Below are 27,391 nucleotides of genomic sequence, written 5' to 3'. Positions count from 1 at the left end.
AAAGTAGCCTTCACACATATTTTGCAAATGCAGCCAGGCATGCACACAGTGGAATGGTTGGCAATCACAAAGAGGGACAGACACATACACACACAAACTCACACACACAGACACACACACACACAAACTCTCTCTCTCTCTCACACACACACACACACACACACAACACACACACACACACACACACACACACACACACACACACACACACACACACACAGACAGAAACCCTACCTCTATTCTGTCAGCAGGGCTAGGCCTATTTCTATAGCAACCAAGCCCCTCCCTTTGGCTTGCAGGGGAGGTGTTTTGAAAGTTCACAGTGTGTGTGTGAGTTTGTGGAGAGAGGCAGAAAGGGGCGTGGATGCAAAGTCAACTTCAAGCAGTAAAACACCCAAAGTTTAGTTTTCTGCAGGGCCAGCTGGCAGCAGCATCAGAGCGCCGGTGTAATCACTGCCAGACTTTTTTTGTGACTTAAGTGATTTACTCCTCCAGAAGCGGGACATTTGACCACCTGTGAACCATGGAGGATGACGCGTCCCACGCCGAGCCCAGCAGCGTCCCAGGCAGCTCCCATAGCAGCCCGCAGCAGCCGCCCGAAGCCAAGGAGATCCTCATCCCGAGCTTCAGCGCATCGTCCGCCCCGTCCTCCCCCACCCCAACCAGCACCCTCTCCCGGCTGGGTTTTAAAAGTCCGACCAGCCCGACTGCAGCTGCGCCGGGCAGCCCGACCAGCCAGGTGAGTGCCATCACAGTGGTGGCACTCCTGGACAAGCTGGTCAACATGCTGGAGGCGGTGCAGGGAAACCAGCAGCGGATGGAGCAGCGGCAGGCCGACCTGGAGGGCGCCGTGCGGGTCGTGCAAGGGGACGTGACCCGTCTGTCCAAGACCCACGTCGGGACCTCCAACTGCGTCAGTAAGCTGCTGGAGCGCTCCCGGAAAATGAGCGGGCAACTGAAGGACGTGAAGGAGCGCATGGACAAACAGGCGGTCCAGGTGAAGAGGCTGGAGGCAAACCACAGCCACCTGCTGAAGAGGAACCACTTTAAAGTGCTCATCTTCCAGGTGAGGGAACATGGTTTAGAACAGAGGAGGAAACTTAAATATTTAAAGGATGCTTTCATATTATAACCACAGCAAATGTATTTTAATAATGTGGGAATATTGTGGTTTTACGCACATCATTTATTAACATTGTGAACTCATGATAAGGACATGCTCCAGATGTGTACGTGTGCCAGTCAGGAAGTCACATTTGCATTCACATTTGACTGTTGTGTGGTGGGTGTGTTTGAGTCATGTGTGCACATTTTTGGTGAGCCTGGTTGACACTGACACGTGACGTGATGCAGGTGAACAGCAATTTAAAACAGTATGAACATCTAAACAAACTTGTTAGACTAGAGCTCAACAACCTGTAGAGCCCACATCATAAATAATGTGGAGAGCAGTTGTTTAAAGCACACCTCGACTATCAGAATTGTGTAAAAATGTTGAATATAAGGTAGTTACTTTACCTGAGGGTGAATTAATTCATGTTGTATCAATATCTTTCTTCTCCTGTCCTGTGAGCATTGATATGTGTGTGTGTGTGTGTGTGTGTGTGTGTGTGTGTGTGTGTGTGTGTGTGTGTGTGTGTGTGAAGAAGGGTGTGCCTGGGAATGGAGCAGTAGAGGATAATAGTGGAGAGCTCTGAGGCTGACTGGCTAGATCTGTTTACACCCCACAGTCATAATTCAGACAGACAGATGGCTTTTAAAAGGATTTGCCATTTCAACTGGCATATCACACCTGTGAGGTTAAAACTCTAGACTGGCCCTGAAATAATGATAAACTTTTCCAATTCCCCCCAGGAAATTGCAAATGTAAAGTATGAGGAATAACCTTATGTAACCTTATCTCTCACTAGTCACTAGTCTGAGTTTATTTTGTCAAGTATTTGCCATGCAAGATGAAAGCTGTTACATTTTTGACGGACGCATTTCCACTTAAGCAAAGAAACATGATCTAGGCATGATCTCCAAATATGCTGTGTGCATGAATAAGTGCCCAGTTTTTCCTCCATTAAATGTGTGTGTGTGTGTGTGTGTGTGTGTGTGTGTGTGTGTGTGTGGTTTGGGGTGCGTCTGATCATGTATGTACAAGTGTGTGCCCAGGCAGTGTAAAGCAGGGGAAAGGTGGGGGCCATATTGACACAGCCAGAGCTACTGAGAGCTCTTAACGGCCGTTGTTATCTGGTTTCCCAGGTACTGAGGCTCTGTTGTTCAAATGCAACAGGTGCCAAGACCTTACCTTGGAAGTGTATGTGCGTGTGTGTGTGTGTGTGTGTGTGTTTGTGTGTGGGAGAGGCAGTGACCATGGATCGATGTGACTGTATCCCTGGTCAAGTTTTATGTGCTGGAAAGGAGTGACCTGCTGCTTTTTTAGAGATAGCGAGGTTGGACGGTGCTGCTTGCTTTCAGTGCTTTGTCAAATTCCACGTGTCCTGAGGATTTTTCAACTTTTTTACTGTGTTTTTCTTTCTGGCTGCAAATATCTACACATATTTGTTTCCCTCCTACAGAGCATGTGAATAAATTTCACGTGTATTTAGCACTTGATATATTACTCACATGGGCGTACTGCCTCTTTAATGACTACATCGCTGAGTGTACAGTTTTAAGTGCTAGTCTGTCTTGTGCTGATGTGACCCCCCCCCCCCCCCCCCTTCAATTTCGAGTCAAACTAAGAGCGAAGCATTTGTAGATGGGCGTAGCAAGGCCAGGTATGACCCCAAGGGCGTGTGTGCATGTGTATGCGTGCAGGTTTCCTATTGAAAGTTAAGCTGATGTGTTGGGTCAGGGGTATGCAGTTACACAGTTACAGAGTACACATTTCTGTTTCTATCACTTTATTCTTCACCTCATTTTTATCTCTAGTATTGTGCCTTTTTTTCTCTCCAACTGGTGCCAATTCATCTTTTCTGTTTAAATATCCAACTATCTTTTTCTTTCTCGAATTTCTCGTTCTCTCTCTCTCTCTCTCTCCCTCTGTTCCTTCATCTTTTTATACAAACTCCAACTTGTATGAGACCACTTTTTTCATCTTTTGGCTAAGCCACCTGTCCTGGTTCCCTGAGACTGCACGAAAGCACATGCTACTCTTTGATAACGCATATTTTTGCTGCACGCCAAAGGGCAAAACTCCCTATACCAGCACTGTAGCATTTGGCTGAGGGGCCCTCCCTCCCCACTCAACAAAATTGATCCAGAACACTCATCACCCTGTACGTGCCAGCTGAGGTGGAAACACAGAGGGCCTCTGGGTAAACGCCCACTGTTGTATGGAGCAGGGGTCTACCAGCTGCAGCCTTTGGCCACAGTTGGTCCAAAATGACAGGGCTATCTGCTGCTCCGTTGCGTTCCTGTGCATAACAAGGACTAATGAGGACTTAATTACCCCTGCTTGGGCCTTGTTTGTTTGTTTTTGTGCACCAGTGCTTTTCCTGTCTCCACATGGCCCTCCCCTCTTTAGGCTTTTTTCTGCAACACACACATATTGAAAGTCACATGGAAAACACACACGATTCCCAGCCATCTGAACTTCTCACTGTGTACAGTCTAGAAACTGTTTTGGTAATTACTGTTTGGAAAGGTAAAGGGTTTTGTGTTGGATTGCAGATATTTTCTATTATTTGCTCCACAGATTAATTTCAAAGACTCATTACCTGAGTGTTTAAATATCAACAGTCACCCTGGAGGCCCACAATCTCATATTTGCATCACTTTGGCATGCTTCTAGCACGGTGTATTAGGAATTTAATTTCCTGCGACAGAAGTCATTTATTTCTGAGTAGATCTGTATCTCTCCGTCTCTGTTTATTTCACAGTGGACTTTCATCACAACAAACAAGTCAACCATAACGGCAAATTGAATTTGAGTGCTGTGAGAATTTCATTTGTTTGCTCGCTTTGCACATGTGGGCCAGCGTCAGAGAGTTTTTGTGAGATAGTGAGCACAGAGAGGGGAGTTGCGTAGCTCTCTCTGTGGGATGGGAAGAAAAGAGTTTGGTGCTTGTCTGTGTATCCGGGATCCCTAATCGTAGAGCAGCAGGGAGTGACAACAGTCAGAGCTCTCACACACTATCAAAGAACGTTCATATCGCATTGCAAGCAAAGAGAAACATACTTCACTGCCAAACTAAACACAATGACAGCAGCAATGCTTTTTGTTGGTTGGTAGGTGTGGTGTAGGAATGAGGAATGACAAACATGTGAAAAAAAGTCTAGTTTTGTTTCTCATAAGATTATTCAATTATTTTTAGTCACTCAACACATTTTGACACGTCACTCAGGACAGAAGATGCTTACACAGGTTTTGAGTGATTGGCTCAACTTCAGTCATTGTCATTTTGTTTACTTTGTGACCAGTAATCACAGGGCTTTTGTGTACTGACACTTGGCCAAAGGTTTCTTGCTTTGCTTTCACCAGAAGGAAGTAAAGTCTATTTTTTCCATGACCCGAACACTGTAAGATGGAGGACAAACTGGTAATTCGGATCCCAGCCTCACCCTGATCTCTTACCTTAAAGAGTTCCTGTGAGTGAAAGTGAAATGTTGATGTGAAACCCTTCAGACCTTTGAAAGGCTCAATAAGAGAGAGAGAGCGAGAGAGAGAGGGAGAGAGAAAGAGAGAGCAATCTATTTACACCTATTCAGCTAGTATCATCTCGAGCAGGATATGTTCAGGCGTAATTAGATATTTGAGTGTAACTGAAGTGCACATTGAGTGTGTTCAGAGTAAAATCTTCCATTATAAAATCGTATCTATTTCCACAGGTTGGAGCAGGCCACTGGCTGTAGGCTACACCTGAGATTTCTCAAGTGAGCCCCTCTAGCAGGTGATATATTACACAAGCTCATTGCCCAAAGCAACACATTCAGACATACTGAGCCAATACCAGTATGTTAACAAGCTTTAACTTAATTAAAGGGCTAGTAACATATGTGCAAAATGACTCCCTATTTACTTTATAATGCACTATATTTACTGTGCATACATACTATTTTATTTGACTGGCCACTGTTAATGCCCCACTAATAACATTTATCTGTTTTAAGTATCCCAGTAACCCTTGGCAGTGATTCAGCATGCACAGTACAGGGACCCTGAAACCCCAGCTGCCAAACAGAATTCAGCCATCATTAATTGAATTATTTACACACATGAATTTCCTGCTGTGACAAGTCAGAATGTCCAATGTGAAAAATGACTATTGAATAAACCATTGAATAGGCTGGAGAGCGAGTAGAGAATGAGTTTATGAGGGAGTGGTTTTGGACACAGACTTAAAGTAACAGGATAGCCTCCTGTAACTAAACAGCTACTGCTACAGTGAACAAAAGCAGTGACTGAAACATAACAGAAACAGAAAATCCACATATATTAAATTACCAAACAAATGCAGAGCAAATTTACCCAAAGTTTCAGGAGAATGGTGTTTAATTTATGTGCATTTCCATCCACTGGTCTTTTGCAAATATTAATCATCAAGCACATCAAAGTAAACAGTTGCGCTGATTCAGATCCTGATGAACGACAGTCAATGCTTGAGTGATGGAAAAAAGAGGAAGGCATATGCTTCCTGTACATCTTTGTGTTATATATTTGTTAAATCTGTTTCCATTGCACATTGTCACTTTTTGCTTTTATCAACTTTTCTACCTCATCAAAGTGTAAAAATACATTTTATGATACTTTCCCTATTGTTTAACTCACGTTTTTTCATATGCATATTGAAAAAGTGCATAAAAATGTTCATATGTACACTAAACATTTGACCCGGTAAGTCTCAAGCACACATATTTATCATATCTTCAGTCTAGTGAATGATGTCCAAGTGACATGCATTTAATTGGGATGTAACTGAACATCCCTAATTAATAATGTATTGAATTATTAAATGCCTATACTAAAATGTGACTGCAGAAAGCCAATTTAGTTAGCTGTTTGCTAATTAACGTGAATTCAGTGAGTTGGCTAAACTACAAAATCAAACTCTCAGCTGATATTTGCTAGTTAGCAGCCAAAGATGTTTTTTTGAGAAAGAAACACCACTGATGAAAGGATAGAGAGTTGAAGTCTTTTTCAGTAGATAAACTCTTTAGCATTTGCTAGCTTGTTAGCTGTGGATTGACTGACAGCTAGTGAAAGGTGAACAGCAGTAAGAATTCCCAGTTAAACTTGGATGAAATTAGTAATAGACATTTTTATTGACAGACATTTTGAGATGATATAGTAGACACAAAAGACAGCTGTAGCCATTTAATAGCATCAATTACAACTCTATTTAGCCTGTTCAAAGGTTTGATAGTAAGGACTTCCTCACAGGAGTGGCTCATTGGGACACATAATAGAGCTGAGGCGTCATTAACAGAATTAATTACATCAGTGCTTTTCCTGCCACAACAAGTGAAAACGTCTGTGGTAAAAAGGCCTATTATGGTAAATGAACTGCATTTGTGTAGCGCCTTTCTACTCTGCTGACCGCTCAAAGCGCCTTTTACACGGCAGGCCACATTCACCCATTCAAACACACATTCATACACTGATGGCGGGCTGACATGCAAGGTGCCTACTCATCAGGAAGCGCTAACCATTCACACACACGGCACAGCCTTCAGGGGCAATTTGGAGCTCAGTATTTTGTCAAAAGAAACTTTGACATGAAAACTGGAGGAAGTGGAAATCAAACCACTGATCTTCCAATTAGTGGATGACCTGCTTTACCTCCTGAGCCATAGCCACCCCTATTATGTTTGGTACAAAGCTTATTAGACCACATCCAAACCTGAACTTTATAGAGAATATTGCAATTTAAATAATAGTCAGAAATATTGCAGTTTTACATTCAGTGAGCACCATTACAAAACTTTCATACAATTTGTTTTTCACAAATTAAGAGTTGTGGGTGATTTTTTAAGTGTTTCATTGAGATGCTTTTGGATGTAAAGACTCTTAAGAAAAAGTAAAACTGGTGTGACTGTTGATAGTCTAACTTTGCCATGCAGCCTGTCAGGCATGCTTTCTAAATGATCGATGAGGTTGTTTCCTGACTTTGTTATCATTCTTATTTTCCCTTTGGGGTTCATTCAGAAAACAGAAAGTAAAGATGGAAAAAGAGAGAATAACAGATAAAGATAGACAGAAAAAACAATATGCTGAAGGAAAACTGTTTGTTAACTTATTACAATTATGTGACAATAAGAGTGAGTTTGGATAAGAGATTAAGTTTGAATAGTCTAGTCCGTTGAAAAGAAACATACATTAGTCTAATCTTAAGTCTTTGCTCTTCACCTGTTGTCACATTCAGGTTTGACAAGTCTGTACCACTGTTTCAGTCTCTAAGGATAAGATGAGTCAGTGGTGTAAAATTCTCATATTAATGGCTGTTACCACATCAAAACATGATGAAATCAAAGAGACAGAGCCTCCACAACAGATAAATTACAAATCTTTGGACAAGCTCATTAAACTGCTCAAGTATGTAATTTTTATTTGCTGAGGACTACATGTTGATATAAAGGACAATACAAGACAAAAACGCTCTAAATTGCAGGGTTACAGTAACAAGCACAATGCAACAAAGCTGAGAATAAAAAGGTAAATGAAGGTGACAGACGTTTAGCCTCCCAGCATATCCCACGTTGCAGTGCACTTCTTTGTCTTTGGAACTACCAAAAGCACATATTTAATATATTTTTCACCATACAGGAGGTAGTAATAAGGTTGCCATCCTCGCCTAACTCTTTCTGTCACCTCCCTACATCTCTGTCATTAGACTTCAGGGGGCCAGATGTAAGCTGTGTACATAATAAAATCAGCTTTTATTTACAAAAGCAGAACATACTTCAGACCAGGCAGACACATGTTCTTCCAAAGTATTACAGGTAATATAATGAGATGGAGATAGAAACATAAAGTGAGAGGTGGAATCTAAATAATAAAATATTTGTTTGTTCACGCTATTACGGTAACCTGCTGCGCTGATTATGTGATTTTTATGCAGTCTAGACAGACATTCATGAAATTCATATTGATTCATGAATTTTGAGTTTTGTCACTGTTTTGATTTAAATAGCAGATATCATTTTATTTCCCAGTTATTGTGTTTCGATATGATTTCTACATGTAACGTTCAATAATGATGATTGAGATATCACTGCTGATGATGTTTTGCAGGTCATTGTGATGAATTAATAATGTGGGCTCTATAAATAGCCACAGTCATGGAGAAAAGGTTGACAGCTGCTGTTGGAAAATCATACAGATGCAACATAGTCAGTGAAACTGCACTATTTCTTTCCTGTTTGTGAAACATCTGTAAGGACTGTTGGAGCAGATAACAACATTCATATGCAAATAGATGATTAAGAGTGTCTACATCCATTTGTGGCTAATTGTGGAAGCACGTGCCTGGTTCCACAATAATTAAGATTTATAAAAAAACAACTTTATAATCTGCATAGTTTTATGATCTGCATGCTTTCCTCCTTCATGACTTTTCAAACCTTAGTATCTTTCCAATCGCCTTGCCAAGACCATAACATCCATGGCAGGAAAAGAGAAAACAATAGCCATTTTGGTTCTCACAGCTCTTATTTCTGTACTCTTAAATAAAGCAAGTAAATACAACTTGTCTTGAGATAACACAATGACTTCCCTTCTTCTCAGCAGAGACTCTTACAGTTTGAGCTCAAACTGGAGCGAAACATTGTGACAATCTCTGGTGGCCTTATCAAAAAATGCTCATGCTATCTCTGCAACTGCTCCTATCAAACAATGGTATTGATATGCACGGTTTGGGATTGTGCTGAAGCAATGACTAAAGCAGGATCTTAGGAGAATCAAACAAAAGAGCCAGAGGAGATTACCATGGCCGTCGAAACTGTAGCAACAAAAACTGTATTTACCTCATTAGTCATACATGCAGAGAGATGTTGCAAGACAAACAGTGAAATTGCAGGTTTTGCAATGTAATCTGATTTATACCAATTAATTATGAGAACTGGACAGGCTATTATATATGAATATGAGCCATATCATCATCTGAAAGGCACAGAGAATGGTAGCCATTGCTATCCTGTAAATTAGAGGTTGAGTGAACAGTTTTCTTCCAGACGTCCAACATTGCCGTCGTCATCATTTGTGTCAACGGGAATAATGGTGGCCTCTGTTGATTGCCATGATCTTCTTTCCACCAGCACGTCAGCATGGCTTTGCGCCTGAACTGGTTATTGTGCTGTGTGATTACACAAGCTTGCAAGGCCAGTAAACATGCTGTGCTTTCTTTTAGTGAGGCAGATGTGGGAGGGGTTAGGTTGGGAAACAATGCCCGAACCTGTCATGCATTGATTTATGGGTATTAAGACAAGAAGCATGGTTCACAATTAACATTTGGTTGACAAGATATTTATGATATTTGGAAACGTAATGTATGTCGCTATGTGACCTTATTTGATGTGGTGTCGGGCTAAGATGCTAACAGTTGTTATTTGTGTATGTTTAGAGTATTTGTATGTACTTTAGACTTTTGGTATGTATGCTCTGATACACTGTGTACAGTGCATTTAGAGTTTATCGTGTTTTCTGGTCACCCAGCCCCTTGACAAATAGCAGAATTCCATTTCCTTTCCTTCCTTTCCTCCTTCCTTCCTGTGTCCACAGATGGCTCTTCATGAACATTGGGGTGGAGGTGGAGGAGGGTGGGAGGTCGTGAAGTTACGTAACAAGTGGGTTGGGGGTGACCTTGAAAAAAACTCACTGCACTGAAATGTGAAGGGATGTAATCAAAACATATGCAGATGAAGGCAAATTTGTACAATCGTGCAAGTTTCAGGTGTACACTGTACCGTGATTGTTGGAGTTTTCAATGAGTGGATGAAGCTGTTTGTGAGAAAGTTCAGGGGATGAAGTAACAGATAATGTTTTGTTTGGACATCTTGAATGAAGGTAGGTTGTATTACAGATGAAGCGGATAGGCAAAAAGAGAACGAAGGGAAAGTGGGAGGAAATTAAGAAAGGAAAATGTTCAAAACCAGTTTTATCTGTAGCCCTTTTGTTTAAAATTTGAAATACGCTTCACAAAATAGACTGATGATAATTAAGAAAAGCACCTGAAGCTGCATTCAGTTTTTCTGTAATGTCTCTTTTCTTCCCGTCTTTCTCATTTTGTAAAAAGATAATTGCAGGAGCCTGACAATAGCAGTTGTGTGCACACATGTATTTCTATTTAAATGTGTGTGTGTGTGTGTGTGTGTGTGTGTGCATGGTGATTGTGTACCCACTCACTGACACAATCCCCCGGAGGCACCTGACTCACTGTGCCAACACACCTGTACCAACCTCGCCTGTTAGGATTAAGAAAACCTGAAGCGCCAAGAAAACACACCTGTTCAAATTGCCGACAAACGCATATAAACACCGCCTATATGCGAATCGGCAATATAAAGAATAGAAGATACAGTATAACGGTTGAAAAGGGGCGATTAAACAAATGTAGCGTCACAAATACTACTATCAAATTTGAAATAACGCAAGCAAATTATACTTTAAAAGTAGGAGAACACATCATTTTGTTGTTAAGAGTGGATACTATTTTCTTGATAAACTCACATTGATTATTTGATGTGATTTTTTTTTTTTTTTACGTATAACTGTATGCAGAATGTACTGATTTCAACCATATCGCCTGGCTTAAGCTGTCATAATACAGTATGTCATTGCAAATACCTGTATACAAACACACACATGTACTGTATACACAATGAGAAGACAACACATGCAAAAGAAACAGTATAAGGTATCGTTAGGACATAAAATATAAACAGGCACACACACACTCACAAAGTAACCGGAGCCCATCTGAACCCTTTGAATCAGTCCTGCCCCGCCCGGATCGCTCTGTTTGAATAGGGCAAGAGACTCAGAGAGAATTGACTTACATAAGCTTGGGCTCAATAACACGTTGCATGACTTGCTTATTAGTATAGATGGAGATTCTAATATGCAACTGTTAAACAAAGTCCTGATCTCCATTACATAACAGTGTATGCCCTTTAATGTACAATAAACTTGCTGTCACACTAAATTATCATTGTTATTTGGTTCACTTCGACTTTATTCAAATTTTCTTTCATCTAGCTCACTGAAACATTTTTTTTAAAACAATGGCTGATGCCCTACATGAAAGTGCGTCCAAACTTTTGACTGGGACCGTATCACATTATGAGTAGCTAATGAGTGCTTGCTTAGAGAGTACATTAATTACTGGAGTTCCCAAGAGAAGAGTGCCAGAATGTGAAGGCCGCGCACACACACACACACACACACACACATACACATACACATACACATACAGGACAGCCCTGGGTCAAATGGTATTTAGGAAAATTTTGTTTGTTGTAGATCACTTGCCAAGATATTTGGGGGTTAAACTGGGGACACACTGTTTTCACGCTGTTTTCCTATTTGGGATACCCTGCACATAACTTGCATTTTTACCAGTCAAATCAAATAAAAGATGGTGGGAAATAACAGCTGGTTGACGTTGTGGCTAAAGGAGGTTTTGTTCATTTTCTAGAGCAAACAGTGACTGCTTGATTCCTACTATTGTTTGTGAGTGTGTGTTTGAGATCAGAATTGATAAGTGAGGCATCAATTGTTGTTTTATCGCTGTTAAACTGTCTTCAAACTGTGTTATTGCAGCAGGTCTTGTACAGTATGTTGCAGGATATCTCAGCTCTCATTTAAGGGTGTTTGTCACTGCCTCCCACATACTGCACCGCACACAGTGATTATATCAAACATGTTTGAGCCAATTCACAAAGTCTATGGCAGGCCCAGACTGGAGCAAAGGTGTCAAGATTGAATCTTTGCTTACCTTAACAGCTTCAAACAGTCAGGGAAGATTAGTGTTTATTGTCAGGGAATGCTTCACGAATGGTTTGGAAGGGATATATTGCCTCTGATTTTTCTAATCATGACTAGCTAGGTTTAGGTGGGTGCTTATCGTATACTTGATGCTGTCTTTTTGAGACTATTTGACCCTACTTGACTTGAAATGTACTCTCAGAAAAGAGAGATGCAGTAATACCCTCCTCCTATAAGCCAAGTTTCTGGTATTTCTCAATATCGTGTAATTTGTTCTAATACAGGAGCTGTCAGCCACATAGTTACTGGCTTTCTGATTTTATTCTGCATGAACATGTTCAGATCCACACAGTCACTATGGGTGTGGTCCACTATCAGACCATCAGCAAAACAGAGCATTCAGATACTCATCCTTCAATCACAATAGAAGAATACTACAGAGAACTACTACTACAGAAAACCAAACTGAAATGGAGGGATTTAATTGAAACCAAACATACGTAAAACTGTTCCCCAGTGTGCTGTCTTTGTCCTTTTTGGATGTCAAGTTACATATCTGCAGTGTATCTAGGGTGATGACATATCCTTAGTGGTTGTTGGTGGTTAAAAAAACAACCATCTGTTCAAACACAGTACAAAGGAAAGCAATTCCTGTAGTTTATCAGGCATATTAGCAGACCTATCTACAACTGACACCACAGTAAGTGATTTCTATAAAGCAGTCTTACTCTATTATAGCTGTATATTCTAAAGTTATAAAAACCTCTATAGTTTCTCTTCCTCTTCATCCACAAAACATAGTCCTGTTCTTAAGCTAGATGCTGTGCCTTTAACAACACACTTGCAGATAGATTTATGACCATTAAATGGGAGATACCACACATGCTTGGCACCCACCTGAACTGTGAATCATGCCTGCATGTTTGAGATCAAGGCAAGAGGTGTCAGGTGTCTGCAAGATGAAAAGCAGGAGGGTTTTTGCATGGCGTTCCACTTCTCAAGAGCAGTCTGTACACTATGAAATTGTTTCGGTGTCTGAGTGGAGTGCTCTGAGCTGTAGTGGATCAGGCTGAAACAAAACAGAAAGTAATGTTAAAGTTCTATGAGTGATCTGTGAAAGAAATATACCTCAAACCACCATACAAAATATCATAATTACAGTCTCATTGTGCCCTTTTTATATTATCTTCAATATCAGATTGATACAGGAACTGTATAATGTAATCTCACAAATATGTAAAAATTGTCTTAACCTTGCTGACACTGAGGTTGTCAGGTATCGGTAGGTGTAATACTCTTGTCTCTTTCAGAAAAAAACATAGTAACAGTGTTGAGTGAAGAATTGGCAGCTGCCAAAACTCTTCCAAACCATCTGGTTGACCCGGTCCTTAAGTATGTGTTAATGATACCCCAGGAAAGATGCATTGCGCAGTCATTTAGCAACTTATAGTGTCCTGTCACTGCAAGCGCTCCTGAAATGTCATGAGAGCTGCCATGCATTCTTTGTAATGCCGTCATACTTTAACACTCATATATACATGGTACACAGAGGTGACAAGCAATGTGAGCATGACAGATATTTTACAATGTATCTATTCATTGTAAGGTGTTAGTCACAAGACACATCTGTATTTGTCTTTTTGCTCAATGACACATTTATTAGTCACTTGAACCAGAAAGTCCTAATTTTGGCAAAGTCTAGAAAGCTTGGTTGGAAATTTGGTGGGTTAAGCCGTTAGTAATCACCATGCCTGATTTTGATATACTGGGTCAGTTGTCAATTGTAAATCGAAAACTCAAGTTATATTTCCTTAAAAGCCTTTTTAGCATATCCCTGGAACAAGGAGACAAGACACATATTAGGAGTGTGCTAGTAGCTCTGTGAGACTGTACTTAATCACAGTGGTACTTAGAGCTAAATGCTAATGTCAGCATGCAAACATGCTCACAATGACGATGTATGAGGTATGATGTTAACACACTGATTTTTTGCAGGTGTAACGTTTACCACATTCATCATCTTTTCTTAGCATGCTGGGGATGTCATTACTTTTGCATGTAATTGGTTACAAATCAAAGCTTGGAATAAATTACAATTTTGAACTACTGGAAGCACTTCAAAGTCAGGGCATGATCCTATGGGCACCATGGATATCTGTACCATATTTATAACAATAGTCAAATCATGTCACTAAAAAACAAAAAAATGTGAACTGTATACAATTTTAAATTACACATTTTAGCAACAGAGCTCACATATTCTGAGGTAAACACCCACTAAAACTACAAACAGTCTATCTTTTATATCCTGCTGATAAGGACTGGAATAGTAGCTCAGTCGGAAAATGGATTCTCAAAAAACATCAGCACTGTAGGGTGTGTGAAGGCCTTAAATCAGCTCAATCAACTGTTCCTGGATTCGATTTGTGTTGGGCAATTGAAAGTATTTTAGCTGCCCATACATAGGCATAGCTTATACTATGTACTTTTAAAGCATAAAAATGTGCTGTAGAGTGTGCTACAGTAAGTCACCTCAAAGCCAAAGTATGCACTGGTGAAACTATAAGCTGATGCTATTGAAAGGGATTGTTTATGAGCATTTCAAATGTGTAGTGGAGTATGTCAACCACTGAAGCCTTCACTCCTCACTCACCCTTGGGTGTAAAAGGATGGGGGCAATGGGGGGTGGGAACCCCAGCTTATAAATTGTTAGTCGAGTGGAACATTGTATGTGTGTGCCTGCATGTGTGTGATTGTGCACAGATGGATAGGCAGCAAGTCAAAGGGAGCAAAGGAGGAACTGAGACAGAGAAAAAGAGGAGAAAGTTAAGCAAATTGAAACTCCAGACGTTATTGCTCACTATGTTTATATTCATCAGTGTGTTCATGGATGTGGGTTTTAAAAAAGAGGGAAAATTCAGATAAGTGTCTGACTCCTGCTGAGGAAACAGGTGGAATTTCTCAGATGTCTCGGGGAGAAAACCAGGGGGGCATGCAGAGACTGGTTTCCATAGTCCTCAGCAGGCAGACAAACTGAAAAAGTCAGAGTACATTAAGACATAAACACAGATGATCATTTGCAATGGGAAAAACATGGCCAGATATTAACATGTTTCATGAGGAATGTGGTTGGAAGTACACCAGGAATACCTTGACTTTGATCATCATGGTCAAATGTAGTTTCCTAAAGTCTAACCCTGATTTTTGCTTATCAAGCAAAAGAAAAGCAAAGACTGACTCAGGTGTGTGTCACTAGATAAATAGTCTTAGTTGCTCCCATGGGTGTGACTACTACAGGATTAGTGTACATATCCTAGACAGACCATGCTGATGATTCCTCATGCTGGTTAGTAAGACCTCTGTTGGATTCTGGGACTATACAATTTTCAGTCTATTCCTGCTACCTTACTTTCTTTCTTTTGACAAGAAAGATGTGTTTGCATGTGTTTGCATGTGTTTTACACAGTGATTGCCTGAAGTCTAATTCTGACCATAACTATTTAAAATAAAGATTCAATAAAGACTGTGTACTGAAATGCATAGGTTGAATAATTGCATTCTTGTTCTGTAGAGCACTAAGGATTACCACATTATCTTTCAGACTTTTACTACAATTTACATCAAGTAAGATACATCAGTGTTCTGTTGGAATTCTATATCCCATGTCAAACTAAATCCCGGTTGAAGCAAGTATTCTTATTCAGAACTAATACAAATGATCCTCTTAACCCTTGTGTTTCTGTCCTTGTGTTTCCCAATAGGAAGACAATGAGATCCCCTCCAGTGTGTTTGTCAAAGACTCCCTCAAGACCCCACAACCAAGCCAGTGTGATGCAGAGTCCACTCATCCTACTCCATCTGTTACTGGATCTGTTGATGGCTTCCGTGGGTCTGAGGGTCTCCAGACCATTAGCCTGTCCTCAGATGAGGATGATGATCTTGCAATACACCAAGAAGAGGAAGATATGCTGGAGGGCGAGGCTGCAATGGGTTTGGGCACTTCACACACATTTGAGAGAAGGGCTGACAAGTTCAAGCGCTCTAGCCTGAAGAAGGTTGATAGCCTCAAGAAGGCCTTCTCACGCCAGAGCATTGAGAAGAAGATGACCCAGATCACCACCAAGATTGTGCCACCAGAGAAGCGTGAGAAAATCAAGAAGAGCCTCACTCCTAACCATCCCAAGAGCCCAACTGCCAAAAGCTCCTCATTCAAGGTGTCTCCCATGACCTTCAATGTCAAGAAGGTCAGAGACGGGGAGACCCCAACACCAGAGTTGGGCTCACCCATGGAAGAAGCCCATGTGGAGATTCTTCCTCTAGGAAGCTTAGATGGAGAGATCCCCTTGGCAGAGGTGCATACCCAGGAAGGCGTTGTGGAGGAGATTCGAGAGATGCTAAGCCCCTCCACCCCAGACAGCGTGAAAGCACAGCTGGCAATGAATGGAGAACGACCAAGCATTGAGTGCGAGGTAAATGGTAGTCACTCTGCTGGCCTGGCAGTCCCAGAGCATGATGACGATATTGGCGAGGATGATGAAGAAGAGGAGGAAGAAGAAGAAGAGCAACAGAAAAGCCCAGCTGAAACAGCAGCTGATGCCCAGATTCCCACAGCAACAATTGCTGTGGAGCAAGTGTCTTAATATGATTAGATTTTATTGACCACCAGTTCTAGTTTCCCATTCTTTGTATTCATCCTCACGTTTCTACATTTACCGAAGACCCAGCAGGCATAACAACATCCCTCCATTGTAAACAATGTTGTGTTCTTGTCACAAATACTCATACTCAAACACACAAGAAACATACTGTTGAAACTCTCCCTCCAATAGTCGTTGGACCATCCCTGCAACACTACCCTTGTATATCACGTTAAGTTACTGCATAAGTGACTATGTTATCAACAACACCCCACAGAGCATATCAGAAAGTGTTCTGATTGAAGCATCCAGTTCAAGTGCTTCCTTAAACCCTCCAGTCAGCTTGTCCAAAGAAAGCAACAATGCACCACATCTCACTTCCATCAACTGGTGCCCACCACTTCAATAGCAGCACATCTCCAGGGCGCTGGGCCAACTATCTCTCTCTTGCTGTTTTTGTCTGCCTCTGGACCTCTCCTCCTCGCTGACAAATAGCCTCTTTGTTCTTTGTGCTTTTGTGAAAAATAGTAAATCTTTGGCAACAGTGGTACTGCCCAAAGCCTGTTGAGGTAGCGTGTTGCCAGGTTGTGCAAGGGTTGGAATGGGGAGTTTCTGGCTTTTCACTAAAACGGTCCTGGGGTGTTTTGTAGTGAACTAGAGGTTGTTTACTAAAAATTCTTTGGACCTGTGCTGAATGAGACCTGATCTTAACTAACAGGTGACTATATTTCAGTTGTCCAAGTGGCTTTGTCATGCCTCCTGTTCCTTTTCAACGGAAGTAACATTTTACGACCTACAGTCATAACATGTTACTTCCGTTAGTGAGATCCGATTCATAATCTCTGACCTTATCATTGATGACCTGCCTGGAATACCATATAAATTGCATGTGGTACATCAAAATATTATAGTAATTTGTGATTTCCAGTTTGGTAATAGTTAAGCTTCCAGTAGTCAAAATGCTCTTGCAGATCACACCTGTTTGGTTTTCTTAGAAATATAAAAGAAAAACATTTATTAAAAATACTAGTCAAAAGGACATCATTGCAGAATAGAAGGTCCTTTAAATGGAGAGGAACATTTTTGCAACTCAAAGGAACCTATAGCTTTTAACACTGATATACTAAATTTCCCTCTTACAGCCCTTTGTCTTCTTGCAGGGCAGCTTTGTATGTTTATGTACAGGAATTATTTTCTCTATGTGAGGCACACTACTCTCTTGGTATTTAGAGTTCCTACACCATAAACTATTAACTTTATGAGAACTGCCTTTTGTGTGTGTACTTTATACAGTAAATGTGTCTGTGAATTCTTTTTGAGTGATTACATAATACTTGGGTCTTAAAAACAATTCCTGTTTTCTTTCAGGCATCCATAATTTGCATGGTGAAATGTTTACTTGGTTGCATATGTTTCTGACATAAACAGTTATGACAGTTATCTTATACATTTTCCATGGAACTATCACTCAAGCCCCTCCTCTCAGATACATGCACGTACGTACTCCTACAGTGCCTTTATCTTGCACAAGCTATGAGTAATTGCACTCCTGAAGGGATGGATTCCTATGGTTTTGTAGATAAAGGTGATACTAAAACATGCCTTAAGATTTTTTCTCTTCTTAGGAATTCCTTGCAGCTATCACTGTGTGGGACGTAGTCAGTGTTTGATAGCAGCTACACAGAAACAGAGAAAAGCTTAAATTTGAAGGAGGGTGCAAATGTATGAATCAGTCAGTGTCATGTTTTGAAAGTCATGCCTGAGAGTTTCTGTGAAGTGACCTTCCTCTTGTTGCACATTGTTAGCCACCTTAGTTACAGATGTTGAATGCCTTGACTTTCTAAAAATAATATAGCAAATGATACCAGGTGCCAAGGATCCAAGTTACAAGAGAGGTCACAGGAGTGGATAAAGGCAGAGGACAGCATTCCTTGGTTTGACGAATGACTCTTGCTCAGCCCATTTTTCATGCTCTTGGCCTCCTTGTTGAGAGAGTGCAAAGAAAGGAAAGAGGTTGTCTGGAGCCACAGGTGTTCTGCCCCTGTTGAGGCTCCTGGGCATGAGTTCGTAAGTGGAAGGGGGACAGGTGTGGGTGTGGGGAAGTTGTTGGATAGGATTTTAAATTTTAGATGGGGATATGCATGCGTACAGCTTGACGGAAATGTTAGATTCTGAAATGCTTTAGACAATGGGGTCTATATGACACTTTCGGGGGTGAATAAATAGCTGGCAGTGCAGGATCAATCCTTTCAAGTGTTTCATATGTTACACATTTTAACATATAAGTTTCCGCAGTTGACATTGTAGGGAGAAAGTAAAGTTAGACAAATGATTTTTAAACAGTTTGCTACCTGTTTATATTGAATAGGCTTCTTCTTTGTATAAATCACATTACTGAAAAAGGATTAAACACTAGGTTTATGTACATTCTGTGTACTGTAGAGGTTAAAATGTGATTGGCTCAGAGGTATTTTCTGCTTCTTATTATTGCAAATGTCTTACTTTGGTGATATTTCTTTGTGCTAATGTTAAAAATTAAATATGTAGAATTGTTTATGTGCGTAAAAGTCTGTTTTTATTTGTTTTGAAATCAAACCATCTAATCATCATCATCATCATCATCATCATCATCATCATCTTCTGTTAGAAAAAAGAAACAGATACCTAATACAGCATTGTCCGGATAGTGATATTGTGTTTACTATCATATTTGTTCATATAAGGGTCTTTATATCCTGTTCATTTAGTAAACCACTTAAACCAAAGACATTTCCTTCACAGCAGAGGATTCTTGCCACTTGTGTGTTAACTCAAATGTATTCCTCCTGACACTTATTTCTAACATCTTGTGAACATGCAGGAATTTCCTTTTAAACCTTAGTATTGTATACATCAATAAAAATTTTATAACTTTCAATGTTTGTTTGTGTTCTTTCTTTGCAACCCTCAAGGGAAAAGCTGACAAGTAAATGTCAATTTTCATATTGTTAATATCATCCCAGGACAGATGATTAAATACTAAATTGGAGGATTTGCTGTTAGAAAAATGTGCACTGTAGTTAATGTCCTGTGTGACCTTCATAGCATTATCCCATTTACTCATGTTTGACCTATAGTCACCAAAAAACATGTAGTTAAGCTTACTGTTGCGTAGGCCATTGTGAGTTTGTAAATGACTGCGTGTCATAGAGTTGTAATCTAATAAATCTAGGTGTAGTGTAGTGGAGCATTGATTTCAGTGGAGGGAGTGGTACGACTGCTCAACCTTTGTTTACATAGCACAGGCCATGGATTCCATATAAAATCAAGATTAGACAGGTGTTGGGGTCAGAGCCGCAATAACGGGTGGTTTAACCCAAACTGTGAAATATTATTTTACTTAACCTAACCTTACAAGGAGCTTTAGTGTTATTTGCCCAGGATCTGAAATACCTGCTTTCATTTCACACAGGGCTCAAAGCACTGGAAAATACAGATTTAAAAAGTCAATAGCAACCCATCTATCCAGAAACTGACATAAAGCTCCTCTGGAAAATAATCCGAACCCACTGCAAGCAGTTTTCATTAGAAGTAATTTCTACTGAAGATATACCCCGTTAAAACTATTAGTGGTGTGCTCTGTGAATTAAACAAATATTTGCAATTGAATTATTTACATCATTTTTTTTCATTATGAGTACCATGACCTCTAACATAGTGGGTAGCCTAATTGTTTTTTTAAAAAAGGATATTGATTGGCATATTCCACAAGAGAAGTATTTTTTTGTAATTTGGGTGAATAATTTGGAACCACTGGAAGTGTGTGCAAATAGGTTAATAACATACAAAAGTGAACACACAATAATGAAGAAAATTGAAGTCAAAATTCAGATGTCCTCCAATTCAAGAATGTGTAAATTAGTCCTAGATGAGCAAAAACACGTGGTTGAAAACAAGTGCAAAACTGTTTGAAAAGTGTGTTATGTTTAAGTTATTTATGACAGAATAAACAGTGCAACAATGATATAGTGTCCTGGTTTTAAACTACTCAACGTGTGTTGACTACTCTGTGACGGTGTTTTGTCTCCCTCTTGTGTTCATATCACGCCAACACCCCTTATGCTTCTTCTGCTGCACTGGCCTATCCATTTGTCATTATCGATAGCATACGGTTATACAGCAAGCATATACATCTTCTAAAATGACTATTTTCGGGGCAGCTTCTGCAACTTGAGATCGCAAACTATGAAAATTAAAAATGACCTTCTATAGTTAAAATGACTTCGGGAGGCGCGATATAGCGAGCAGTCACGGTGGCCGAGAGGTTAAGGCGTTGGACTCGAAATCCAATGGGGTTTCCCCGCACAGGTTCGAATCCTGTTCGTGACGTTTCGCTTTTGCATTTCAGTCAACATACATCTTGTAATACAAAGAGAAGCCGCCTGTCTATATATCCAGTTATATGCCAAACGGTCATTTGACGTTATGTGTTGCGATATTCACATACGACTAACTATACTTTCCTGTTGAGACGCGTTGTACTCTCAAATTGTGATGAGGCCGGTGGGGTTATAATGTACTGCTTGATAAGTAAAGTGACGATTAGCCGTGATGGTGTAGAAATAATGAGCAATGCCATTTTACTTTAAAAAAAACGAAAAAAAAACCGACGTTTGTCTTCATCGTTGACACTGAATTTATACACGTGTGTTCTCATATTCTCGCGTTGTTTGTGAATGGAACTGATTTGGAACAAACCGGGTATTTTATTTTTCTAATAAACGGGGTCAGCAACATGGTCTCTGCTTGCATTGGTGACTGCATCGCTTTTTTTGTACAATAAAAATAAACGTGTGGTACGTGTCAGTATGTGTCGACTCTGCTGTAAGAGCGCACAAAAAAGAAATTTCTACTCGTGTACCCCCCTTCCCCATGTGGAACAATGGAAGCGGCCGAAATGTATAAAAGCGACCGGCGGCTCCCACTGACGTAGTTTTTGGGGGGCATTGTTGAAGTGTGTAGTTAAACGCTTGTACAGATTTTTAAATAGCCGTTTTTTTTGGGACAGGGAGGGTGCACAAGTTTTGTTTAGGTATATATAACGAACAACTTACAGGGGCCACCGCTATATGTAGAGACACATTAGTTTTGTAACAAAGCATTTAGCCAGCCTGCGCGCTAACAAAAGCTGTTTCCTTTTCTACCAAAGAGAGAAAAAAAGGCACACAAAGGAAATGCGGCCGATTGGTTTGATAGTATTAACGGTAGCTGGAGTTGTCTAAACAGTCGAGGAGGGATACATGTTTAAAAATGCTCGTAACACCCAAGTTACCATAGCAACCTTAACTTCTTGGTACCTGTTTTAACTGATTTCGACATCTTTTTTTCTTTTTTTGGCCAACTGTAATGCCAAAACGTTGACGACTTTCTATCTTACTTACTTTCCTTTTATATAAATTACATTACAGGGTTGTTTTTTCTTTGTGTGCACTTTAACGTTATGTGAGGAATCATGCTGGTTACTATGGCGATAACCGTTAAAAGAAAAAAATGAGTCCTATCCTGAAGACTAGCAAGGAGGAAGCTAACTACGAGCTAACCGTAGCATTTTTAGCTGCTAGTGTTGCTTAGCGACTATCTTTCAGCTTCTTTTTTAAGTGTCACAAAACGTGTATGACTTAGTCGACTCTCTTAAGGAGCTCGTCATTGTGTGTGTGTGTGTGTGTTTTGAAACAGTTCGCAACGAAACAGCTTTAATGTTTTGTTAGCATTTTGCTAATTAGCTTAGCCAGGCTATCGACAGCTACAGTAGTTATAGCTACTGAAGTGATACAGGAAGGGAAGGGAAGTGAACATAAAGAGGGTGGTGGTGGTTATATCTAACTAACAATGGCAACCCCTACAAACGAGTCCTTGTTCTTGATAAAGGATGTGAAGCCTGGGTCGAAAAATCTGAATATTGTGTTCATCGTGTTGGAAATAGGTAAGTGAGTAGTATGTCCCCAATTCCATCAACTCGTGTCTGTTACCTTAAAGGGGTAACGATACCACTTTACTGCAAAGTAACATTTAACACTAACAAGACACTGTTTATTTTATGTATTAATCATCTCATTGCATTGTAGTGTATATGTTATTAATCTAACCCTGATTAGAGATGTATACAGCAGATAAGATAGGTTTCATTTTATGTTGGTTTAATGAAATATGACAAATCAGGTCAAAAATCTACACACAGCATATGAAAGAAAAGCAGTGTACCTTCAAAAATTGGTGGCTAGAGGGCTCTAAAATGTTATGCAACTTGAGATGAGATTGTAATTTAACTTCCCTTCAGTGATGATGATTCATTAGTTAACAATATCAACTGCGAAAGTAAATGGATTGTGCTGTACTTACATAGCGCTCCTAGGTGTTATCACCACTCAAAGCACTTTTTACATTGTGTCTCATTCACACACTGATGGTAGGGGCTACCACGCAGGATGCCAACATGCTCACCAGGAGGAAACTAATCATTCATACACCTTTGAGAGCAATTTGGGGTTTAGTGTCTTGCCCAAGGACACATGAGGAGCTGGGTATTCAACCACCAATATTCCAATTGGTGAACGACTGCTCTACCTCCTGAACCACAGCCGCTTGTAACAAGTAGGGCTTGTTATGTTGAGCCACTAATGTCACACAGAGAAAGTCCAAAGTGCTCATACACAAGTCACCTGGTTCCATCTTACTGATGCTGGGACTTTACGATGTAACTTGGGTATTTATGTTTTGAGAAGAGACACAATGAATGTGTTAAAGAAACTACATAACAGGAACTTGGATTGTTTTTAATGATTTCATGTTGTCAAAAGGTGCATTCAGTAGGTTAAATGTTTTGTCAAATCTAACTTACCCTTGTTTTTTTCTTTTCTCTCTTTCTCTCTATTAGGACGAGTAACCAAAACGAAAGATGGACACGAGGTGCGCTCCTGCAAAGTTGCAGACAAGAGTGGGAGCATTGCCATCTCTGTTTGGGATGAACTCGGCAGCCTTATTCAGCCAGGAGACATCATCAAGCTTACTAGAGGGTAGGGGATTGTTCGCATGCTTGGAAACTGATGACATGCACAGAACTAACAGAGCTGTTTCAAAAAATTGTTGATGTGCAATCCCCCAATGATCTGAGCTATAGTCCAGGAAAACGCCAATACTTGTGTTTGACTGTTGGTTATATACTCGAGGATTAAATTCTAGGAATGAGTCTAACATGTGATTTCTGTGTTAAGCTATGCATCCATATGGAAAGGCTGCCTGACCCTATACACTGGAAGAGGAGGGGATCTACAGAAGATCGGAGAGTGAGTAGGAAGCCACAAGTCTATTTATAATTCACTATATTAGACTCATTGGCATTCTGGTGGTCATATATTCCTGCACAAGCATCATAAAAGGCCAGGATATTCTGTGTCTGGTTTAAGAGTTTCAATTTTTATTATAATTGAAGTGCAATAAAAATTCTGTTTTATATTTTGTTTCTCTACAAAAACAAGACATGTTTCCACTACAGTCTGACTCACTTTTACTATCTATGTAGCCCTCCATGGAGAAGAGTTTCAGTTCATTTTTCTTTTCTTTTTTTGAAAGATTTCATATCTATAAATGGATATCCTTTGTATTAGGCTGACATTGACCGTTTCAAACTTTCACTGCAACCAAACATGTGACTTTGTCTTCCAGGTTTTGCATGGTGTATTCAGAAGTGCCCAACTTCAGTGAGCCAAATGCAGAGCTGCTAAGCCAAACAAACCAGCAAAACAAGTCTGTGAGTAGCTTTGCACCCACTCCCAACTTGTCACGCCTGGATCCAAATTTACTAGAAAATCTGTCCCAACTATCACACCTGTCTGCAATACAATAACAAGGATCACTTGTAGAAATACCTCTTATTACAGTTATTTTTTTATTTTACATGAGAAATTTGCTTGTTGACCAGTAGGTACACACTGCAGCCTAACACCAATATTTGTAGGGTGTTAAAGGTGATATTCTCTTCCACCCACAGGGTAAACCAGACCAGAATCAGAGGGGAAACTCTCCGCCCAATCAGAATTCAGGTACACCTGCCCCACCAGGTCAGTTGAAATGTATTTTCATTTGTGCAAAAAGTGTATTTATGTTACCTCAACCTCAGTGTGGTAGCATATTAAAAGTTTCTCAACCTTTTTTTGTAGTTTATGAATAAACATCAAAGGCAGTCTAGTGCTATGATTAACTTGTATATTGGAAATTAAATATGAAGTAAGACATCTCTTGACATACTAAATGTATTCATATGACATGAGGCACAATAGACCTTTCACAGCAGACATGTTGACTTGCCATAGTAGGAAAAGCACAGGTGTTGCTGTCCTAGTCAGCAGTCAGCTAGCATAACACTAGCACTCAGAAACTTATTTTTTTACTTTTACTTCCTGTGACTTGTGAAAATGTGCAAAGTGCTTTAAAATGAAGAAGTGAAGAAAAAGGAAGCCGCAAATAAACGAACATCCATGCATACATTTTTTTTCTCCATTGAGGACTTATTTGTATTTTTCAACCCACAGGTAACGGTGCCATGCCACCATTTAACAACAATAACAACCCACCATCCGGTGCACCCCGTGATTCTGCATTTGGGAGTGTCGGGCGACCCAATGGTCGGTCACCTGGCAATGGAGCGCCTCCAGCTACTGTTGCTGGACCCCAGACAGCCGCAAAGTCTTCAGTTACCATTAGCAATGGCAGGGACCCACGGCGTGCCAAAAGATGAAAGTGGGGTTAGGGGGATCATGTAGGGAAATCATGTATGTCCCCATTTCCCCCTACCCCCACCCCCCCTTTTTTTCTTTAAAAAAAATCAAATCTTTCTGCCTCTTCCCCATCTCACCCACATTGGCTTTCAAAATAATGAAATAAATTTAGAGTACTTGCATAATTTTTATACAGGCTAACATAGTCGAATGTGTTGTTTGTCATGTGTAAGTAGTGCTCTGTTAGCATCACACTATGATTGTGATCTGCCACTTGATGCACTAGCGGGATTTTTGAACAGTCAGGCCTTTTGATGGTTGAGTTGTGGTCAGCCTTCTCAGTCTACACCCATGTCCTCTAAATCTCACTGCAAATTGCCAGTTCTGTGCCAGTGTTATCTCCTCCACGCACTAGCCTAACCCCCCCTCCCCCTGTCATGTTTCAAACTATACACCCTACTTGAACACTTGATGCACTTTCTTCTCTTAATTTATGGCGGGAAAACCTGGCTGTCATTTAAATCAGGAATCTGCTTCTGCTCTCCAGTGGAAAAGGCCTTAAGTTGGTGAAAATGAATTCTTGGACTGAATGCACAAGCAAAATTCTTCAAAGGGTCTTTCCTCTCTAACCAAACTGTATCTGAAGTGACTCTGTGAAAGGAAAGGTGTTAGTTTGGGATTTTTAATGATGGGAAGGTAGAGTATTAAACTGTTTTTTTTCATAAGACTTTTTCTTTTTTTCTTGTTTGCCATCAGTTGTACCTTCATCGAGGTGGGACCACTTTAATACCAGCGAAACGGTTCACCGAATAAATTTTACAGCGACTCTGCTCCAACATTTGGTTTTCTGTAGTCTGTTTGAGAGTTGAACACCAGCTACAGTTAATGTTAATAAAAATGTTCTGTCTCTTTGGTCATGCTGCACTGCAAGAACATCTTAATTGTCACCCTTGACATGCAAAGGACCTTCAGTGAAGATTTTTTTTTCTCCCCCCCCCCCCCCCTTCTCCATGTCCACCACAAATTAACTACACATTTCCACTTTCACATTCAAGCTAGCATTACTGAAAAATGTTTCCAAACTACATTTGCATAATTGTGTAAAGGCTGTTCAAGCCCTCTAAGTGACCCCTATATAATTATGATAGTTTAAACTGTCACTGCCATCCTTAGAGCCCCTTGTTTTACCAGGTAAAAAAAGTGCTCCCATCAAATGTCATGCAATGTTTTGAATCTACAGCACCATCTAGTGCCTGCAAAGGTGAACTATATTTGTTTTGGAGGTGGTCCATGCTGTTAACTATATTGAGAAAATAGGTGGTTTTCTTTTTTGTTTTGAGCATACATGGCAGTTTTTATATATTTCTTGTTTAAACAGGTTTTTGGGTTATTTTGTAAGAATGTATTGCACATGACTAACCCCCCCCCCGTGCCCCATTTTCTTCATATCCTTTGTTGCACCAAGCACCCTAATGTTATGACTCCTGGGTTTTTATGTTGCCCCATTTCAGTTTTGACGCACTTGCACTTTCTTGCTCTGTGTGTCCTAAAGGTTTGAGTGACGCAAATCAAGGTTAGTTAATATATGGCACAGATTTCAGGTGCCACAAAAGAGACTGTACGTATCAGTGGCCACAAAAGGGAAATCGATGTTCTAAATAACATTAGTTACAGTAAAAAAAAAAAACACCTGTCCTATTGTTTCATCTGTGTGACTGAAGTAGGGATACATCTCTCAAGAAGTCCAGTCCTATTATTCTGTAGCCCAGTCATTTATTTTTTTTACATCCCCACATGGACTTTAAACTCATATGTTCAAAACATGTTTAGGTAATTTTACTGCCCCTTATGATAAAATCACACAACTTGTGACACTGGAAGTTGAAACACATGAGAAGTGCGGCAGGAAATATGCTTGGCACTCGTGTCAACACAAGCATGAGCATGTGATGACCTGGGAACTTCCTCAGCAGCAATGACCAGTCAGAAATGTCGCTTGCTTCATGTTGCTTACGGGAAATTTAACTGCATGCTGATGAGGCCCAGATAGAGGTTTTAACTCTTTGCACATTGCAATCTTTCAAATTACT

At 40.2% G+C, this 27,391-nt stretch overlaps 2 protein-coding genes and 1 non-coding gene across 3 annotated transcripts; all 3 read left to right on the top strand.

The window, feature by feature from the left end:
* The first annotated feature begins 419 nt into the window (after nt 1–419).
* On the top strand, nt 420–19,459 carry cavin2a (caveolae associated protein 2a). Its single transcript, XM_053329210.1, has 2 exons — nt 420–1,066; nt 15,673–19,459. Exons 1-2 carry the CDS (start codon nt 524–526, stop codon nt 16,549–16,551), a joined length of 1,422 nt encoding a protein of 473 aa, XP_053185185.1. The 5' UTR covers nt 420–523; the 3' UTR covers nt 16,552–19,459.
* Nucleotides 19,460–20,834: 1,375 nt separating this feature from the next.
* trnas-cga (transfer RNA serine (anticodon CGA)) lies at nt 20,835–20,916 on the top strand. The gene has a single exon. It is a non-coding gene; the product is annotated as a tRNA-Ser (tRNA).
* Nucleotides 20,917–21,540: 624 nt separating this feature from the next.
* nabp1a (nucleic acid binding protein 1a) lies at nt 21,541–26,124 on the top strand. Its single transcript, XM_053329216.1, has 6 exons — nt 21,541–22,510; nt 23,462–23,600; nt 23,799–23,870; nt 24,250–24,334; nt 24,575–24,644; nt 25,116–26,124. Exons 1-6 carry the CDS (start codon nt 22,417–22,419, stop codon nt 25,319–25,321), a joined length of 666 nt encoding a protein of 221 aa, XP_053185191.1. The 5' UTR covers nt 21,541–22,416; the 3' UTR covers nt 25,322–26,124.
* The last annotated feature ends 1,267 nt before the right edge of the window (nt 26,125–27,391 follow it).

Source organism: Scomber japonicus, chromosome 11 (genome assembly GCF_027409825.1).
Source record: "Scomber japonicus isolate fScoJap1 chromosome 11, fScoJap1.pri, whole genome shotgun sequence".
Taxonomy (NCBI): Eukaryota; Metazoa; Chordata; class Actinopteri; order Scombriformes; family Scombridae; genus Scomber; species Scomber japonicus.
This window is presented reverse-complemented; position numbering and strand designations above follow the sequence as displayed.

Bases quoted from the DNA above. Each gene is read 5' to 3' on its own strand.
- cavin2a (XM_053329210.1), top strand. From the start codon at position 524: ATGGAGGATGACGCGTCCCACGCCGAGCCCAGCAGCGTCCCAGGCAGC. The intron at 1,067-15,672 runs GTGAGGGAACAT...GTTTCCCAATAG, and splicing joins TTAAAGTGCTCATCTTCCAG to GAAGACAATGAGATCCCCTC.
- nabp1a (XM_053329216.1), top strand. From the start codon at position 22,417: ATGGCAACCCCTACAAACGAGTCCTTGTTCTTGATAAAGGATGTGAAG. The intron at 23,601-23,798 runs GTAGGGGATTGT...TTCTGTGTTAAG, and splicing joins ATCATCAAGCTTACTAGAGG to CTATGCATCCATATGGAAAG. The intron at 23,871-24,249 runs GTGAGTAGGAAG...TTTGTCTTCCAG, and splicing joins GATCTACAGAAGATCGGAGA to GTTTTGCATGGTGTATTCAG.